Source organism: Notolepis coatsorum (assembly GCF_963971535.1).
Source record: "Notolepis coatsorum genome assembly, chromosome: 13".
Classification (NCBI taxonomy): Eukaryota; Metazoa; Chordata; class Actinopteri; order Aulopiformes; family Paralepididae; genus Notolepis; species Notolepis coatsorum.
Genome location: NC_140177.1, coordinates 45,120,428 through 45,142,279, shown reverse-complemented (window position 1 = coordinate 45,142,279; position 21,852 = coordinate 45,120,428). Strand labels below are relative to the sequence as shown.

Below are 21,852 nucleotides of genomic sequence, written 5' to 3'. Positions count from 1 at the left end.
ATATTGGGTCAGTTTGAGAATATTGAAGTGGAAATGTTGTCCAATATTGCTGCAATGTAAAGTTAGACCAAGTGTGTGTTTTCAATGCAAATGAGTAGATTACATGTTCATTTTTGACGAGAATCACCTAATTTGAATCCACTTCTTATTCTTTTTTGTAGGATTCGTCATGTGATGTGATCCAACATCCACAATGTGTGAGGAGGACATTTGAGAACGATTGAGTTCGGAAGAAAAAATTCTCGATTCCAGTGGAATCTTCCATTATATATTATTATATTTTTTCTCTGTAAAGTCACACACTCACATTTATACACACACATCCCCCACATAACCTGACACATTAGTCCCATCACCATTCAACCATGCCAGTGCAAGCCCCACAATGGACGGAGTTCCTGCTGTGCCCAATCTGCACGCAGACCTTTGAGGAGACGGTTCGGCGGCCCATCAGTTTGGGCTGCGGGCACACTGTATGCAAGATGTGCCTGAACAAGCTGCACCGCAAGGCCTGCCCCTTTGACCAGACGGCCATCAGTACAGACATCGAGCAGTTGCCTGTCAACACTGCCCTACTGCAGCTAGTGGGGGGACAGGTGAGAGAGCTGGGAATGGGAGTTGTGTGTGACAGATGACTGGTGACACCCATCACAGTGATGGGCACATATGCATTAGGGCCGATCGATTATGGCAAAAACAATAATCAAAATAATGACTATTTTGATTGATATTGAAATCAAGATTATTAAACACGATTACTCATTCATTTGAGAACATCATATGATGACGACTGAATTTGTTTTTACCTTTCTTCACGACCACAGGCTGCCTTTCTGTTATTTTCTAAAGGTTACCATTGCCAAAGATGTTTGAAAATAACTTGAGAAATGCGCTGTGGCTCCTGCTGTGAAGGAAGGGAGCGCTGCATTTACAACACAAGTCCAAATTAGAGCAACACTGCATTCTGCACAATAATAGTTTTATCTTGATTATCTTGTTTTCATGATCTTGGGAAGTCAAAATCATAATTGAAATTGAAACTCGGTTAATTGTCCAGCCCTAATATGCATGTACCCGGCAAGACGTTAAACTGTTGATGCTAGCTTGTGGAAATGGATGCCCGCTTATGGATAAGTCTTTTGTGTGTAAGGCTGAATATAATGGGTTTATTGTTAGTAATTCTTTGATCTGAAGTAGATTAACTTTACTGTAATTATTGCTTAGGCTATGTGTTGGGGTTTTATTTATAATAATGTCCATTTGGCCATTTCCCCTGATGTCGTATTTAGGCTCCATCTGTCAAGTTGTCTTATATGGAATTGTTTTTCTTTTACGCTATGTGTTCAACAGTGTCAGCTTAGACTAGACTATATGATATAGTAACCGGTGAGCATGCTTGTGAACATGTCAGTGTTATGCCACGATTTGGTCCCTGATGAGTCACAAATCAGTAGGGAGTGTCTTCATTGAATTATATTAGTCGACTCTGTGTTGGGCTGTTGGCACACTGGCACCACTGTCAGTTGTGGTTCAATCAATATGGTTGTCTTTCAGTGAGAGGGCACTGCCCACGAGGGTGGGGCAGAGGCACGCACATGCAATGGACTTTTTGGCTTTGTTGGCAAAGTTGCCTGATGCAGGCAGGCATTGGAGTTTATGGTGATGTATTCGATAACTAATGACTGGATGTGTGGGAGCCAGCTATGTGTCTGCTATTGCTACAGCTGTGAAGTTGGTTCAGCTGAGGGTTTGTTATTTATTATTATTATTTTTAAGTAAAAAATATGGCCTCTAAATGATATCACAATATTTTTTGGCTATGTCACGATACACTATGTACATCACGATATTTTGACATTTCCTCTAAAGCACTTAAAAATGCTTGATTTAACCCTTTGAAGTAGGGCTAGGCGATATGGCCTCTAAAGGATATCGTGATATTTTTTGGCTATATCATGATACATGATATATAGCGTAATATTTTGACATTTCCTCTAAAGCACTTAAAAATCCTTGATTTAACCCTTTGATGCATACAGTCACGCCAATATGATGATTTGCATTAAACCATGCAACATATGTTTGCATTAAACCATGAAGATGCTTTAAAAAATAATGAAAGTCTACTGACACACTAATACTATTTTATTTTTATTTATTATTATAATTTTTTTTATAAAATAATCTACTGTAAGATAATTTATATAAAAACTCTTGGGTGCCTAAGACTTTTGCACAGTACTGTGTTTTCTATCCACTTTAGCTATAAAACACACACACTTTATGAGTGTAAAGGTACACGTATCTGAACCGTTTCAGTGTGTACCGTACCGAACGGCTGTGTACCGAACGAATACAATGGTATGCTAACCACTAACGACCGCCCACCGGGGGCTGTTTTTTTCACAATCTAATATCATTTTTACAAGTCTATTATTAATTTCAATATAGAATATTCGTTGACAGCCCTACAAGTACAATTAGTTACTACACTACATAACCCCTGAGTGGAACATGGAAAGCCAAACTTTTCCCCACTGTACCGAAAACCCGTACTGAACCGTGACTTCAAAACCGAGGTACGTACTGTACCGTGGTTTTTGTGTACCGTTACACCCCTAATATGTATACATACACACTACTTTGAGACAATAATAATCACACACAAAGAGATAATGGCTCATAGCAGACTTAATTATTTTATAATATTTATATTATTATTATAGTATATTATACTCGATGTTCACGATATAGTAATTTACTACATCTCATGTAGAACAAGCCACGATACATCAAGTATACTCGATATATCGCCCAGCCTTACTTTGAAGCATACAGTCGCGCCAACATGATGATTAAAATAGTCCCTGCAACATATGTCTGCATTACACCATGAAGATGCTTTCAAAAATAATAAACGTTTCTAAAAATCTAAAAGAGTAGTCTACTGACACACTAATACAGAAACAAATTTATTAACATCTAAGACGATTTATATAAAAACTGTTGGGTGCCTAAGACTTTTGCACAGTACTGTTTTCTATCCACTTTAGCCAAAATGCACACACACTACTGTGAGAAAATTATAATCATGTAACCGAGGAATGATCCGCCTATACTTTAAATATATAGTAATATAAAATCACGGGAGACTTGATAGCTTAGACTAGGGCTGCACGATTAATCGTTTTTTTATCGAAATCGCGATTTGGAATGATGCAATTATCAAATCGCCAAGCCTGCAATTAAAAAAACCAGGAAGTCCCATTGAGATACAAGATCTCCTTTGCAAGGTAGACCTGGCCAAGATGACAGCAATAACATTTGCAATACATCACACAGCAATAAAATGTGCAATACATCACACAAGAACATAATAAATGTGCATGTATACAATACATCACATGTAAACACAAAGCAGAATAGTCTACATGATAGTAAAAGTGTATAATACAGGGTAATACAGTAATTTTGCAGTTGGGACCCGACTACAGAAAGCAGCAACATTCTTCTTGTAAAATCTTTTTTAAATATGTTATAATCGCATCGCAAATCGCAATCGCAATATCTGTCAGAATAATCGCAATTAGATTATTTCCCAAAATCGTGCAGCCTTATGATTTTTATTATCAGCAAATGTTCTAACATCCTACTGGTAAACAAAACACTGTAAAGGTGTGTGTGCATCATCATATACAGGTGCAGCTCGATAAATTAGAATATTGTGGAAAAGTTATTTAATTTCAGTCATTCAATTCAAAAAGCGAAACTCGTAGATTATAGATTCATTACACACAAAGTGAAATATTTCAAGCCTTTATTTGTTTTAATTTTGATGATTATGTCTTGTAGCTCATGAAAGCCCAAAATTCTGTATCACCAATAAAAAATAGATGTATTTTATTTGTCTTTTGTATATAGAAATGTCGGCCCTCTGAAAAGCATGTTCATGTATGTTCACTCAGTACTTGGTTGGGGCTCCTTTTGCACAAATGACTGCATCAATACAGCTAAATATATAGACTTCCACGATATTCTAATTTATTGAGCTGCACCTGTATACATTTACTTTTTAATTGCATGAAACATTATGAAGTATTCTCTTATTCCGCTTTTCCACATTCTGCATGGTACCTACTCGACCATAGATAGATATAAAGACGGTACCCCCCCCCCCCCCCCCTGTCAGTGTAGCTGGGGCGAGTATAGCTTATCCGCAACAGTAAGTTACTTCCGGGGTAGGCCTGATTGGCCCCGACAGGCACGTGACGCGCAACTTTCTCTGCCGCGCGGCACGCTCTGCAGAGCTTGTGGAATTACGTAACCGTCCAAATCCGCTATGACTCTCATTCGGCGCTTTAGCTCACCTGGCATAGCAGCGGTCCGTGGTCCTGCGGTTCGTTGTTGACGTGAGTTCAAATCCCATGATTTTTTTTTTTTAACGTGATTTTTTTTTTTACGTGTATTCTTTCGCCGGTTAAGGTTAGGCATGGTTAAGGTTAAGGTTAAGGTTAGGCATTGTTTCGGAGTTGGTTAAGGTTAGAACGGTTAAGTTTAGGCGCTGTTAAGGAGCTGGTTAAGGTTAGAGTTTGTGTTAGAGAATGGCAATATTCTTTCTATGGTTAAGGTTAGGCATGGTTAAGGTTAAGGTTAGGCATTGTTTCGGAGTTGGTTAAGGTTAGAACGGTTAAGTTTAGGCGCTGTTAAGGAGCTGGTTAAGGTTAGAGTTTGTGTTAGAGAATGGCAATAGACAGCCTATTTCCGCGCGACAGCTCTCAGCAGCCTCGTTGCGCGTCCTGAGTTTGCCGCGTCACGTGCCTGTCGGGGCCAATCAGGCCTACCCCGGAAGTAACTTACTGTTGCGGAACAGGTACACGCAGCTGGGGCGCCGTGACATCATCTTCAATGTGACACACACGGACAATAGCAGGGCTGTACGCTAAGCTTTTTCACTAGGGGCACACTTGCCCCTAAATGAGAAATTTAGGGGCACAGAATATTTTTTAGGGGCAAATTTTTTAATAACAATTTTACCATTATAGTGCAAAAAAAGATGTTCCTCCTGCCTCATTACTGTGGTCCTTTTATTTAACATTTAAGTGCGTTTGTTTTCAGCAGTGGGGCTGCTCTCACAGCCAACAACATGACATTACATAATTATGTTGCAACCTTCGTCTATCAAGCAAACAATTATATTATATTTAATTTATAATTATATCAGACAATGCATGAATGCACCTACAAAAGCAGATGATTACAATTAATTACATGCATCCATGTTGTCGTGAACATTTTAATTAAATAAAGAAATTCCCTATCCATAGTCGCCGTGGGAAGAGATCAAATAAAAATAAAATAAAAATAAATTCCCTACCTACTCATGGCCTTAACTGACGACCAACAGGAACCAAACAATATTTTTGTTATGCCTTGGTAACACGTGACATTAGTCATAGCAGGTATAGCCTTATTAATGTTTTGTGTGGCGTCGCCGTCGTGTACAACGATACTTACGTTTTTTAGGTGATTTGACAAAGTTGTTGTAGAGTTGTGATATGCCATTTTCTTCTGGCATAGCTGGCACTTGGCTTTTTGGGCATTGTCTTTGCATATTTTAAAGTGTAACCACACGTCTGATGACTTCTTCGTCGACATGTCTGCTGCACATGTCCTTGTTGTTTTCAACACAGATAATCTCCACATGCTTGTTGTAGAGAGGTGGAGTCGAGGCACTGCTTACTTTCGTTTAATTGGAATGGAGGCGGAAAGGCACCGCTTACTTTCGTTTCATTGGAATGGAGGCGGAAAGGCGCCGCTTACTTTCGTTTCATTGGAATGGAGGCGCAAGATTTTGGAGGCACAATTTTTTTTTTATATGTTCGAAGCTTGTGCCATCGAACGAAGCTTCGAAGTATTTAAGACAGCCCTAATGATCGGTATACATTATGCTTCATCATGCGTGAAGGAAAGGGGCGGGGGTCGTTTATAATTCCTTGATCGTCTAACGGCTTTATTTAGTATGGGTTGATACATTGATCAGATGGATTGCAAACAAAGAAATGGACAATCAAGCTGAAAATAACGTGGCGGTCAGGTGGCGTAGCGGAGATTGTGCTCGTCACCAATGCAAGAGGCTGCGGTCTCGACTCCCGGAGAGTCAGCGTTGCCTTGGCTTGGGCTGATCGCTATATACTGATACTAACTCGTTTGGCTGAGTTAGGGGGAGGGAAGCCGTGGGTGGGTCCTGGGCGTTGTGGACAGCGACCCCTACAGTTCGGTCGCGGGGCCTGCACAGCGAGGGTAGGATCTGGAGAAAGGTATTGTGACCTTCCACACGTTACACTCTCCCGGTGAGAATCTGCGCTGCCAGGCTGGCTGCCGGCTGGCTGCACATGTGTCGGAGGAAAGCATGTGACTTGTGACAGTCTCCGGCCTCCCGGACCAACAGTAGGGGGGGGTGCGCAACAACCAGGAAGGGGGTTGGGAATTGGCATAACAACTAACAGTGGGATGGGAGAAAAATCGGAAAAAAAGGAGGGGGGAAAAGATTTAAAAAAAAGGCTGAAAATAACGTTAGATTCCTCTTACCGTTTGCCGATGAGAATGGAGGAAAAATATTCCAGTTATTTGACGTCGATCTGCTAGATCCATTTCCCGTTTGTATGATGCAATAAACGCTGAAATCATATAGATTATTGCGTTTCGAAAGCGATCCCATGCACTCGATTGTGTCTCTTGATCCACATTACAAGATATTACTGCCGGAGGAATTTCCTTGATGCGCCACTTCCGGTTTGGCTTGGAGTGTAACTCGCCCGATCATCCACCAGGCGGCGGTATTGAGGCGTTGCAATATCAGACGGGGTGCAGCTGCAGTCCCGCAGGGAGGCTGGATGAATTATGAATGCCATGGCGAAAAAATTCAATATTGATCCCAACAATGAATTATCACATTGTTGGCATTCAACGCATGGCGGGCAATAACGAATGATCACGTTGTTGGCGTCCAATGTGTTAAGGCCAAAAGTTACAAGTTTTATGATTCTAGTTAGCTATAAACTTAGTTAGAAAAGTAGCGCAAAATACTTTTGTATTAATTCAATGGAGGCCAAGCCCGAGATAAGTCGGGTTAACCCGCCGAAGCTTGAGCGCCAAACCCGAGAAAAGTCGGGTTTGCATCGTTATTTCTTTTATTCTATATTTCCATTCATTATCCATCCAGGAAAGCTGGTGTTATCATTGGGAATGGGTCTGAGATCGCAAAAGTCCAATACCGCCGCCTGGTGGGTTGCGGCCTGTATTGCACATCCTTTGAAACTCTGTATTTGCGGGTGTGCGTCGATTAAATAGGTCCGGGTGGATTTTTCCTAGTCGGGCATGACGAGCGCTTATAACGCATGGATTCATGAATCAAACACTCCCGATTCATGTTCTTTGGTGGATTATCTTATGGACACGATCGAGATCAATACTTGGAATGGCGATCAGATAATTGGAATATTCTTTTTGGGGTACATCCTAGTCAAGGTAAGGGCTATATGGTATCAATCTTGCGTCGATCTAATAATTCCTTCATTGCGATCGGAGGGTATGTGTGTTATGTACTGTGTAACGTATTCCGTTGGTGATGATCAAAGCATAAAACAACTACCCCCACCCTTCCATGCATTCATGATTAAACATAATACAGATAATATAGAGTTGATTTCGAAACAGTAGCGTATACAGGCGGAAAAATGGCACGTTTTTAGTGAAAGGCACGTATTGCTGCATAGCGTTGTTTTCTGGGATTAGACAGGATTACTCTAAAACTATACTCATATTCACCATGGTATAAAACGGGAATGTATGGCGCTGATTGAGTTAAAGGTACCCAACAATCTTTTGATTATATTCACATTTCCGCACAAATAGACAGTTTTATGTTGTTGAATACATTTCCTAGTTCCTACCTCATATAACCTTTGCAGGGCTCTACAGTGCGACCATATTGCTCGCATATGCCCCTAAAAATATGTGCATGCGAACATGCAAAATCAAGTACTCGCACGGCGTGCGAGTGGGGCCAGCGAGTGCAGAGTACAGCCTCTCATTCGTCCTTTTTTTTTCCTCCGCTGCGAGAATCGTTAAAAAACTACAAGTCCCACAGTTCACAGCCGCATAAACGTTCCAATCACAGTAGTTTCCTGTGGTCACGCGACTGGAAACCGAAAGTAATGATCAGCGGCTGCGTCACTGTCTGAGTCAAACAATAATACAGCCATGTCGAAGCCCATTCATTTTTATTTTGCGCGAAAGATACCGGAGAATGAGAAGTCAGGCGAGGCAGCTCATGTTACAGAGGTGATGGTTAACGTTAACCAAGATACTGACGCTAGCCAGCATGCTAGCGAAGTTGGCCAAGCTAGCGAGGCTACACCCACTGTAGCACCCAATGTAGCCACTGTAGCTAGCGAAGCTACACCCACTGGAGCCGGAGGGAAGACATACAAATTTAACGTGAATTGGCTAAACATTTCCCCATGGCTAGAGTTCGAAAACAATGTCATGTTTTGTAAATATTGCAAAGTAGGATCGATGCATTGCGATGCATTGTTACACCCCTACAACTGGCCCACTGTGTATGTGTGTACAGCTAACTTGGCTAGCGTTATCAACCGCAGAGGTGGGCAATGGGTCCAGCTGTAGCGCCGGACGGCCAGAGTGCAAGCGGTGTGGCAATAGGGTCCAGCTGCAGCGCCGGACAACCAGAGTGCAACGGTGTGATGTCGTAATTGGCATAATCGACTGTCAATCAATGGTCTACCTGACACGCAAACTACTGTACTGGAGGTGTACAGTATTTCAATAGGCAACCCTGAAAGGATTATTTTTCTAAAAGAGCAACACTAGCTCCCCCCTCTACTGATGGCCCTGGTTGTAAAGCCAGTGTCTCCTTTTTGTTCAATATCACTGCCTTTCTTATTAGGCCTAGTTGTTGGCTACAACTTTGCCATAGTAGGCATTAATCACTTAATTAATTGTTCAAATGTCTGTCCCATTCCCGTTTGCACACGCAGATGATACACACACACGCACACAGTGGGCCAGTGACTTTGGTGGTATGTGCTATTGCACGCACAGTACAAATATACATTTATTTTTGAAAAAAAAAATAAACTGTTACTTGACATATTTTCACTGTGCTCCTAAATATTTTTGGGTGCTCCTAAATTTTTTCATTTAGGGGCACCTGTGCCCCTAGTGAAAAAGGTTAGCGTAGAGCCCTGCTTTGCAAAGTACCCTTTTGCTATTTTCTTTGCATTTCTCACAATGTTTATATCCTATTTGTGTTAGTTTCACTTTCGGTTTTGTCACAGTTATCAAGAGTCCGACCTCCTTTGACAGGCAGTTAGCTTGTTAGAGTTCAAGAAAGATTGTATAGACTAGAGAATGTTCCGATACCATTTTTTCCTTCCCGATCCGATTCCGATACCTAAGCTTTGGGTATCGGCCGATACCGATACTGATCCGATACCAGTGCATACATAAAAAATTTAAAAAATTATATAAATAATACCAGTTTTAATTTTTTTTATACAGCTACTGTTTTATATATACCGTACTTTTCGCACTATAAGCCGCAGCTTTTTCCCCCTTTTTTCGACCCTCCGGCTTATATAACGGTGCGGCTTATGTGACTCGACGTGACCAAACCCGAAAATGTTAAAATCTAAATATAGCTTTTTTGACTGCATTGAAATGTTATTTATCTGTTCCCTTATTTGCTAAACTTAATACAACTTGTAAATGAGTTAATTCTTGTTATTTGTCAGACAGTATTGTGTCCCAATGCTAATTACATATGGTAATTAAACATTAAAACACCTGCGGCTTATAGTCCAGTGCGGCTTATATATGTACAGTGCACATCATTCAATTTAGCTGCTGCGGCTTATAGTGCAAAAAGTACGGTACTGTTTTTTAGTAATAACTATAAAGTAATGGTATTTATTCAACAGGTGATTGTATAGATTAGTATTAGTATCAGTAATTGAAAACTATCAATGAGTTCACCCACGGAAAAGTTGTTGGCACCAGGGTTTCCGTTAGAACTTTTTTTTGCAGGTCTGAGTCTCCGGTAGATTTCAATCTACCGGACAAATGGGATAAATTCCGGTCAGAGTTTATTGATCTTAAAAACAATTGATAGGCCTATATAAAGAATGACATCCTCAAGGCATTTATAATATTTTAACTTAAAACTAGGCTACTTTTGCGTATATACAGTCATTAATATATTCCAAATAAAAGTTCATTCTAGAGCCTCTGAGCCGCGGCGAGCATGGGTTATACTGTACACACGTTGGATCAATATACTTATCGATTTTTTCGAATGGTGATCAGGAATTGGAATATACCATTTGGATACCATCTGATGTCAGGTAAGGAATCTATGTTATCAGTGTTAGGATAATCAGACTCGTTTTCATAGAGATATAAGTGTTTCCACTATATGTGATATGGCTGTTTCACTGTAAAAGCCATGAGGAAATAATAGCAGCGATTATCGGCACACGAGCGTGCGTGCGCACACATATACTATCGACCATCTAGCGTTTATTTGAAAACGATTCATAAATAGACTGACTAGGGCTGGGCTATATAACGATAACGATAAATATCGCGATATATTTTAATAATCGATATCGAATATCGGAATTAAAAAAAAATCGTTTTTTTTTTTTTTTTTTTTTTGACCTGCAACAGGGCAGTTTTAAAACCACAGACAGTGGACAGACTTGTCTTTCTTGCCTGCAACTTAAAGTAATGGCTTTGCTTGTCCAAATGACAATACTGACCAAATTGAGATTTATTTTTCTCTTCTTCTAATTTAAAATACAGTTTGAAACCGTCTGCACACAGTATGCTATGTGTGCTAGCAGAGCTAGACTCCAGTCACGAGTCAGGGTGCACATGTTCGGTGGTTTGTCCACCAACAAAGCGCCAAAAGATCGAAAATAAACTAGCAGAGCCAGAACTGTTCAACTCCCCTGGAGCCACAGCCAGCAGAGAAGCCGGTTTACTTTAGCTTTTAAACCAGCTGCAGCCTGAGAACTGGAGTGTGAGGGGATGTAACACTAAAGATGGTGGCAATGACAAAGAATTGCTGCAAAATAAACATACATCTGTTGTTAAAAAAAATAAAAATAAAAAAAAAATGTATACTTATAACAATTCGATAATTATCGATATCGAGAAATAAAATAAAATTATCATATCGTTATCGCGATATGATTTTTTTCCATATCGCCCAGCCCTACTAATAACGCCACCAAGCGAACCCATCAGAGCTCCCCGTCAACAGCGCTCTGTTGGGACGATGGCATTTTAAGAAAGTATCTGCTGTTAAAATGACAAATGGCATTGACACTTTAATTCACGGTCGGTTAAAACGCGTTTGTTTTATAATGCTCACTCGGCAGACCGCAGTGTTGTTGATAAATTACGTCATATGGTATCGGAGCGCAGAATTAGAGGGTACTCGCCGATACCAGCATTTTAGGCAGTATCGGCGGCATTTCCGATACTGGTATCGGTATCGGATAGGGATGGGTACCTTTCACATTTGAACCGGTACCTGTGAATCGATACCGGTACCCAACGGTACCTTTTTTCGGTACTTTTGTCTCAAGAAATCTTATTTACCTACCTCAGTCGTAAAAAAAGAAAAAATCCAAACTTCAAATAACTACAATTTCGACCGTTTTCGGCTCGTCATTGCTCCGACTGCTTTGTTGTTGAATCAAGTCAAATCCTAGGTAAGCATATATTGTGCGTGTGAACGTTGACATGAAAAGAAAAAAGTAAGTAATTTTTTCTTTCTTTTTTCTTCGGTATCTCACTTGATTCGATACTCGGTAGTACCGACGTGTTTCGGTTCGGTACCTCAAAAGTACCGAATTCGGTACCCATCCCTAGTATCGGAACAACTCTAGTATAGACTAGGGATGCACGATAATTATCGGGCCGATATCAGCAATTATGACGTCATCCTGTTAAACCCGATAACATTATTGATAGCTCCGATAATATATAATACATTTTTTGGTTAAAATAAATCCGGTGTGGGTGGATTGGGATGAAGGGCGTTCATCCCAATCCTGTAGGCTCCTCTCCTTTTGCCAGTACTGTGGTACGACTGATAGCGTGTGGTTTAGCAGGGCTGTACACTGCGACGAGATTATCGCGAATAGCCCCTTTAATTGGCCGTTGCGATTGGTAAATATTATCTGTGGGCGGGCTTGCGAGTAGTGCTTTCAAGCCTTGCATTCTCATTTCATTCCTAAATTATCCAAGGCGTGTGATGCCGCGATGACGTCACTCACGCGAGCTGAGCAGTGAGCAGTCAGCAGGTATGATCAGCGGGAACTATCGACTGAGCACTCACTCTGATAGACTGGCTGACTGTCTGATTTAGCTATGAAGAAAAGTAAAGTTAGTATTGCTTCATATTTTCGACGCGTTCGACCTCCTATAGTGAGCCGAACTGAACTTTACTGAACTCAGACACACGGAGAGAGCTGCGGCGTCTGCTGCTCCTCCTCCAGCACCCGTGGCTGTTGTAAACACTAGTCTCTAGTGGGACACTGGGACCTCGGTGAGCCTGCCAGCCGGCTAGCTACTGATATCAACAAATGCTACAGCAAGTCTAGTAGTGCATGATAGCTCGCGTTAGCTTACTGTTCAAAACGAAACGTCCCATTAAACTAAATACCGTAATTCCTCTAATAGTAACCCGGCTTGTATTTGTTTCAACTGTAGCGCATACCAGGCTTGTATTAGGAGGAGGCATGTATAAGAGAGAGGCCTATATTTCTAATTTTCAAACTGATCATAATGAATAAATCAACATTTTGTGTCAGTTTGAACCCAGTAAAATGTACTGGGTTCATTTATTGAAACCAAGTACTGTATGAAATACGGTAGTAAACAGTGCAATTACAGGTGGTAAAAAAAAGTAAAATAAAGTAAAATAGTGCAATCCCAATACTGGTATAATAATAATAACTTTGTTTTATACAATTCTGAGGTAGGCTTACTCTCTTGGTAAACATTAACACCATACCATTATATGGTATTTACTGCACAGCCAGGCCAGCATATAACAACAATAACAAAATATACCCGGCTTGTATTAGGAGGCCGGCTTATAATTGCTTAGCTCAACAGCGCACCCGGTCATTAATAGAGACCCGGTTTTTAATTGAATACCGGTTACTATTAGAGGAATTACGGTAGTTCAGATAGCTCCTGATATATCAATGTCTTATAACACTGAGTCGATGCGTATTCGAGCTGAGGGCACGCTGAATATAGTCAATAGGGTCCAGCTGCAGCGCCGGAGAATCCTGGCCGTAGCTGGACGCTACAGTATAGGGTCCAGCTGCAGCTCCGGAGAATCCTGGCCGTAGCTGGAGGCTACTCGAGTACACACAGACAGTGGAGCTGGTTGCATATAGCGAGCATTTTGACTTGTTGCGTGGTGGCGATGTCTCGCAGATAATACAACTACAAGTATGATTATATAATATATATATTTGAATAAAACAATTTTTTATATATATTTTTTTTTTTTTTTTTTTTTTATCAAAAACAATAAATAAAGGGAAAAGATGCGACGGCTGCCTCGTGTACCGGAGGGGATACGTGATGCAAGGCTTCGTCCACATTGCAGCCGACCAGTGGGAGGCATGGCCTAACAACGTTCGAGACAGGGGAGGGGTATAATTGGACAATACGAAATTGGGCAAGGGAGAAAAATAGAAAATGGGGAGAAAAAGTAGACGGAGAAAAAATTGTAGAACGTAGAAGAAAAAAATTATAATAATTTACACTTCGCTTGGAAGCATTCGGGTCAGCAGCACTAATGTGAATATCAAGCTCTTCAACATTTACCAATGGGTGCACTCTTTCATGTAGTTTTGCAATCGTTTTGTTTCTGCTACCACATTGAGCAAGCCAGGAATTTTGTGATGTGTCTTTTTTGTAGCAGTGTTCCTTCATAACGGCTCCATGATATCTACTGGTTAATTCCCCAGAACTTTCAGAATTGTCTTTTTATATTTTTGCTGCATTCTTTTGTACCATTTACCCATAATTTGTGTGTGCAAAGTAAACATACGTACCGGTAAGTGCTAAATTCACCTCCAGGGTTCGTAGCATTTTCCCCCATGGTTTCCCCTGTCAACGTTTTGGCTTAATTGTTCCACAACAAACCCACATGGATTTCTTATGGACTTGTATAGACAAGCATACACTCAATTTAAGGCTGTCCCCGAAGCCTGTTTTTGGAATTCGAACTTCGTCAGGGTTTTTCGAACCCTCCAATCCATATTAACAATTTCTCCACCAAATCACAATGGCAAAAATGTGGATGTTTGTGTCTGATATGTTACCCAGATTCTAAGATTCTGTATATATTATATATATAGAAGAGGAAACATCGGGCCCTAGTTGACCACCATTGTCATTGAGGCTTGAATTGACCAAAACCTTTGCTTACATAATATTCCATATCGACATAATTGTAATCCAATCTGTGTTGTTCTGCAGGTTCCCAAGGCCCAGCCAGTGTCTCTGATCAGCTGTCCAGAGGACTCCCAGCACTATGAGGAGGCCAGGCAGTGTGTAGAGGAGCTGGCCCTCTACCTCAAACCTCTCAGCAACACCAGAGGTACCCACATTTTCAATACAAAGTCTGTTTTAGAGAGGCCAGTTCACTCTTTCGATCTCTTTCATATAATACATTTCCTTTCCTATTTGATGTCACTGCTAAATTACTAACACAGAATACTTAATTTGGCCAATAATAATAATATAATAATAATAATAACTTTATTTGTATAGCACTTTTCATACAGAGGTTGCAGTTCAAAGTGCTTCACAACAGTAAAAATACAGGCATGGGTGAGCATAGCAGGGTATGGTAAATCACAGTGTTTCACATTAGGATCTAGCATCCTAATAGGCTCTCTATTCAGTAATACAAATAATAAAGTAGTTTAAAATTATTAAGTTTAAAAATAGTCTAAATTATAAAATAGAACGGACATACAACAGTAAAAAATGTAAATAGCAAGGTTACAGTAAAAAGTGTGAAAAATAGTTTAAAATGATTCAGTTTAAAAATAGTCATCAGTAAGAAGTAAAAAGTGTGATAACCGACACATGAATTTGATAGGCACTGTAAAATAAGATAAAATTAGCATAGAAAAGTAGTGCAGGTAAGTCATTGAAATGCCTGAGCAAAGAGATGGGTTTTAAGCTGTCTTTTGAAGATGTCTAGCGAGTTGGCTTCCCTGATGTTTTGGGGTAGTTTGTTCCACAGTTTTGGGGCATAGTTGATAAGGAAATAGGGCTGAGCCCGAACGTACGGACCTTCGTTCGTTACGTTGGCATTCAAATCTTAATGAATGGGTTCGAACCTCCGCTTTCTTATTTATTTACATTTTTTTAATTTGTTTTATTTATTTTACACGAAAAATATATATCAATGTGATATATATCAGAATATCACAGTACTATGTTGTATTTACAATAATTCGAAAGTCACGCGTGAACAGACACAACAACAACAACACAGTCTAGTAGTAGTCGATGATGAGGAGGGCTCACCGTCATACATTATCAGGAAATGAATCAATCATGCAAAAAAGAACGAGTTGGGTGACTCGCACTCACCCGTTTTATTTCATAATACAACGTTTTCGAACCAAGTGTATGTAGTGACGCTGAACACACCAGAACAATTATTTGCACTCGCACGAATGCTCCCAATTATATTTTGAGTTTGCACAGATACAATTTCGGTCGCATATGCGACCAATTCGGTCGCAATTTCGAGCCCTGGGTCTCGGGTCATATTCTTGGCCAGTCCAAGTAAATCCATATGCCAAGTATTTAGGATCATAACTTCTTTTACTCCGTTTCATACTAGTGTTCGTATCGCTACTACTAAATTCTGCCTTTCTCTTGCCAGCATTTGGAACACACGCACGTGACGCGCCGCTTCTGACAACAAACCTATCCATTGCGAGTGTCCAGGTTAAATGAATCAAATCAGCTTTATATGCTTGGCCTGGAAAGTCCCCCTTCCCCTGGAAGTGCTTTAGTTACGAGACAGTGTAGTGTCGATCACAAATATCTGAGTACACATTGACTCGCAAAATACCAGACGATATACCTGCGCAGGGCTGTCATGCATGCACGTCGCAGCACTTTGCGCTCCTCTGACTCACAAAAGACCAGACGTGGCCTCAGTGATTATACCTGCGCAGGATGTATGAGATGTGTATTGAAATACTGTGCCGCCGTGGATGCAGGGGCGAGACATGGCAAATACACACAGCGCCCAGGTGGAAAACTCGATCTGAGTTGGGCTCGCAGATTTTCGCTTGATCTTTTTTGTTTTTTTGCCAATGCGCTTAGTCACCTACCCGCGACCACCAATTTGGGTCACAACCCGTAGTTTGAGAACCGCTGATCTAAACGTTATTGAAACCTCCCGTGACCAGTAAGTTGGTACTACTACTCTTAATAACCGCAGCAATATGCGCATATGCGCTACGTTTATATGCGCAAATGTGCACTATGTGCCTAAAGTAAAAAAAAAACGACAGTACTGAACCAGAAAAATTTTTTAGGAGAAAAATATTTGCATGATTAAAAACTATGGTTCGGGCGGTCAGGTGGCGTAGCGGAGATTGTGCTCGTCACCAATGCAAGAGGCTGCGGTCTCGACTCCCGGAGAGTCAGCATTGCCTTGGCTCGGGCTGATCGCTATACTAACTCGTTTGGCTGAGTTAGGGGGAGGGGAGCCGTGGGTGGGTCCTGGGTGTTGTGGACAGCGACCCCTACAGTTCGGTCGGGGCGCCTGCTCAGCGAAGGTAGGATCTGGTGAGAGGTAGTGCGGCCTCCCACACGTTAGATAGATGGATAGATAGATAAAATTCAGGGTATCTCGCAGCTCACACAGTATACAGACATTGACCGTTCTCATTCAGTTATTACACATTATATCTGCATCATGAATTAAAAATAAGCACATGATAAAATTCAATTAAATCATATCCATCAATATTAATAGGAGCGTGATTAGATAAAAGCCGGTGTATAAAACGGTGTATAAAAACAGGTGTAAAAACAGGTGTGTGTGTCAGAGGTCAGGTCCCCCGCACTATATTACGCTGTTGTACAGTCTGATGGCTGTGGGCAGTGTTAATTCTGTTGACTAAATTGATGACGAAAGATGTTCGTCAACGAAGGTTTTTTTCATGACGACAACGAGACGTGACGTCACGTTATTGAAGACCACGTGACGCCAACGCGACTAAATAGTTAATTACATATCGTTGACCACAACTGAGCACACAAAAATGTAGTTTACAAAAACCATGACGAATTCTCCCTTAATTTATGTTGACTAAAACAAGATGAGACAAAATAATTATAACTTTTAGAATAAGTCACGTTATTATTTCAGCATTTCCCATTTCCGTTTCCGAGTTAACACCGATTGCCTAAGGCTAAATTCATGATATACCATCCTTTGCCAGCTCTATTTGTCTATAGAGAAGTTCCCCTTCTTTGCAGGGCTATAACTTTTTAAATTCTATTGCTAAATTGCCATTATTAGGGCCCATTCAATGTCCTATATGTATTGTTCAGGGTGTATGAACGTTAAACTTTTTCATTCACATATTCATACTAAAATATGATCTAAAGTATAAGTATGTTTTCATCTCTTTCTGCAGCTTTCTCCAGAACGTGATTTATAGCCCCAAATGCATTATATTGATGATCAAATACAGTTTGATGGCAATCGGCGCGATATAAAAAAATCCAACTGGACTGACTTCTGGAAGTTACTACACGTCATCTGATGTTGACCGGATGGGCGAGGGGGCGTTTATAATTCCGTGGGCAGCGTTATACCATTCATCTAATGTGGGTAAAATGTTCATCATAGCAGTTAGTGTCGAACACGGTAATATTACACGCTAAAACTCACCCCAGTCTCCGCGGGCCGTTGGGCGATCAGTGTGGGGTAGACAGTTTTCCATTATGGGATGTCGAAATACCCGGTCCATTTCCAGGTTGTATAATACTATATACGTCCAAATCATGTTGTTTATCGAGTTATTTGCAACCGATCGATGTCCAGTGTATCAATATGGAGTCCCGGGACCTATAGCGAGTGCCCGGAAGTAATATGGGTGATCAGCACTTCATCCACATAACTTCCTGTTTGGCGCTTCTGCCGATCGGCCACCAGATGGCGCTCTTGAACCACTAGAGGATTGAGAGGAGCTCAGAACTGTGTGTGAAGGCTGCGGATGGAAAATATGATTCCGATCACAGATTTTTGAAATATTGATATTAAAGACGAGTTACGGCGTCCTCGGCAACTTGAGCATGGCGGGGAAGGACGCCTAAACACGTTTTCGGCACTTAAAGTGTTAAGCTCAGCAGCGTTTATGGCTAAAAGCCAAGCTACATAACATACGTGAGGCTAAAAACCGTGTCCCGGGTCTCTCGTGACTACAGCTTATACCAATAACCATGAACGGAATCTGCTACTCTCTCAACACTCCTGCGGCAGCCGAACAGTTCTACCAAAATAACATAGCATTTAAGACGACGGAGGCTGAGAGGATGGCTAGGCTGCCAGAAGAGCTAATAGCTAATAGGCTGGGAGTCGGGACCTATATCCCAGACTACTATCAACATTACACATGGATACAACAAGGACAAGACCACGTTCACTTAAAAAGGTAATGTTGGTATGAAAAGAAAAGAAACAGACGAGTACTAACACTGAGATTGACCCCGCTATAAGTTATGAATCCCTTTAGCGCTTGAAGTGCACTAAAACGTCGCAATGACTTTATTTTTCATATAATGTTGGGTACATGCTCAGTAGAGTTAGAACGCTCCCAGTCTTAGGGGCTGTGATATTTTGTTACCACACTTTATGCACATAGAAGTGCGGTGGCAGGGTCGCTAAGCTAATGTTATTAGCCGAATGCTCTGATGGGGGCCGCCATTTAAAGTGACGTCAGCGATCTACAGTACGACTCAAAGGGAATGTGGGTGAAATTTGTACAGTAGGTACCAGTAAGAATTGCAATCAGTGTGTACTGTGTATTTACACTATCCTAATGTTCCATTGTTGGTAAAAAAATTAAACGCAATTTAAATCGGAATATGTTCCATTCCATGTCTGACTATTTCTGAATCTATTGACCATTTCAAGGAATGTTTGGTTACTATTGGGCTTCTAGCCTTCTACTGAACTTATTGTGAATCAGCTGATGGGGTTTGGGCTAGACTATACTTAATAAATAGAATTGCATTATTTACAATATAAAAATATAAAAAGCCTTTTTTCCATTAGCAAAAACTAGACAAAAATCATCAGTTTTCTGCGACTAAATCTAGACAAAAACAAAAAAGACAAAATCGAGACTAACACTGACTAAGACTAAAATGCTCAGACATTTAGTTGACTAAAACTGACTAAACGAAAAATAAATGCAGATGACTAAATATGATGAACGAAAAAGGAGCACTTGACACATGACTAAGACTAAAACTAAAATGAAAATAGCTGCCAAAATTAACACTGGCTGTGGGGACAAAGGACCTCCTGTGCCGCTCAGTCAATCTCAATATTTTTAATTGATATTTTTCGATCGATATAGATTATTAAAATATATTGCTTTATCGCACAGCCCTACCGGATGGCTTGAAATACAATTTGCTCACTTTTACATTTACATTTAGTCATTTAGCTGACGCTTTTATCCAAAGCGACTTACAAGTTCTGTGCGACAAGACAGCAAGAAGGGTACAACTCTATCAGCTGAGTAACAATGTTCATCAAAGTGTTGCGTGTTACAGTGTAGGTTAGTTTATTAGGACAAGTGCATGACAGTAAGGTTAGTCAGGGTTAGATTTTTTTTTTTTTTTTTTTTTATATATAATATATAATCATTTCAGATAATGGTTGAAGAAGTGAGTCTTTAGTCGACGGCGAAAGATTGGACGGGATTCGGCTGTCCTAACTGGGATGGGTAGTTCATTCCACCATTGTGGGGCAAGGACTGAGAATAGGCGGCTTCTCTTTGATGACCCTCTGGGAGCTTGGATAGGAGTAGGTCTGAGGCGGCCAGAAGATGCAGAGCGTAGGGGTCTTGAGGGTGTGTAGTTAGAGACCATTGACCGGAGGTAGGCGGGAGCGGTTCCCTTTGCCGCATGGTATGCTAGGTCGAGGGCCTTTAAGCGGATACGTGCAGCAATGGGGAGCCAGTGCAGGTCCCTAAGAATTGGGGTGACATGGGCCGACTTCGGTAGGTTTGAGATCAGGCGGGCCGCTGCGTTTTGAATTAGTTGAAGAGGCTTGGTGGCAGTGGCCGGGAGGCCAGCTAGCAGTGCGTTGCAGTAGTCGAGGCGGGAGATGACTGTTGATTGGACGAGGAGTTGGGTGGCTTCTTTTGTCAGGAAGGGGCGTATCCTTCTGACGTTGCTCAGGAGGAATCTGCAGGTTCTGGTTGTCGCTGCGATGTGAGCAGAGAAGTTCAACTGGTCGTCGAGGACAACACCAAGGTTCTTGGCGGTCGGCGACGCGGTCACAGCTGCATTCTCGACTGTGATGGAGAGGTCGGTCAGGGGGCCGGCAGGTGGAGCAATTCTGTTTTGCTTAGGTTCAGTTTGAGGTGGTTGGTCGTCATCCAGGTGGAGATGTCGGACAGACAGGCCGAGATCCGCTCAGAGACGTGGATATCTGAGGGAGGGAAGGAGAGGAAGAGTTGAGTATCATCGGCATAACAATGATATGAGAAGCCATGAGACGTGATAATGTTACCCAGTGATTTAGTGTAGAGGGAGAAGAGAAGGGGTCCTAGGACCGAGCCCTGGGGGACAGAGTCCCTCTCCATGACACTTGGTAGGAGCGGTCGTTGAGGTATGATGTCAGCCATGTCAGCGCAGATCCAGCCACTCTCATTCCTGCGAGGGCCGCATGGAGGATCTGATGGTTGACTATGTCGAAGGCTGCAGATAGATCTAGGAGAATCGGGACAGAGGAGAGGCCTTTTGCTAAGTGAAGTGCCTCTGTGACCGCAATGAGGGCCGTTTCTGTGGAGTGGCCAGTCCGGAAGCCAGACTGATTGGGGTCTAGGAGGTCATTCTGTAAGAGATAAGCAGTAAGTTGGTTGGATACAGCACGTTCAAGTGTTTTAGAAAGGAAGGAGAGAAGAGAGACGGGACGATAGTTGGCTATGACGGTGGGGTTCAGGGTTTTTATTTTTTTATGAGGGGCGTCACTCTGGCTTGTTTTAGGGAGGTGGGGACCACCCCCGAGTTGAGTGAGGAGTTGATGGTTGCAGTTAGGAATGGGAGGATGTCCGGTGCTATGGTCTGGAGGAGTGGGGAGGGTAGCTGGTCCAGCTGGCATGTAGTCGGACGGTTCGACGTTACCAGTGTCAGGGTCTCGGCTTCTGTAATGGGAGAGAAAGATGACAGAGTGAAGGATGAGGTTCTCGATTCAGCGTTTGGAATGGGTGGGGGTTGGGAGAAGGAGCTGCGGATGTTCTCCACTTTTTCCTCAAAGAAGATCGCAAAGTCTTCGGCAGAAAAAGATGAGGGAGGAGGGGGTGGGGGGGGGAGTGAGGAGGGAGGACATAGTAGCATGCAGTTTGTGAAGATTCTTGGCAGAGGCCTCGATCCTATGGTGAAAGAAAGAAGCTTTGGCATTAGTAATGGTTTTGGAGAATGTTAACAAGAGGTTGTGATATGTGTCGATGTCAG

The 21,852-nt window shown here is 41.6% G+C and overlaps 1 protein-coding gene across 1 annotated transcript in view; it reads left to right on the top strand.

The window, feature by feature from the left end:
• The first annotated feature begins 210 nt into the window (after window positions 1-210).
• Window positions 211-21,852, top strand: part of rc3h1b (ring finger and CCCH-type domains 1b) — an 85,333-nt gene continuing 63,691 nt past the window's right edge. The window contains exons 1-2 of the mRNA XM_084326774.1: window positions 211-596; window positions 14,596-14,716. Of these exons, the coding sequence (XP_084182900.1) occupies window positions 366-596; window positions 14,596-14,716 (352 nt within the window). The 5' untranslated portion in view covers window positions 211-365. The remainder of the gene's footprint in view (window positions 597-14,595; window positions 14,717-21,852) is intronic.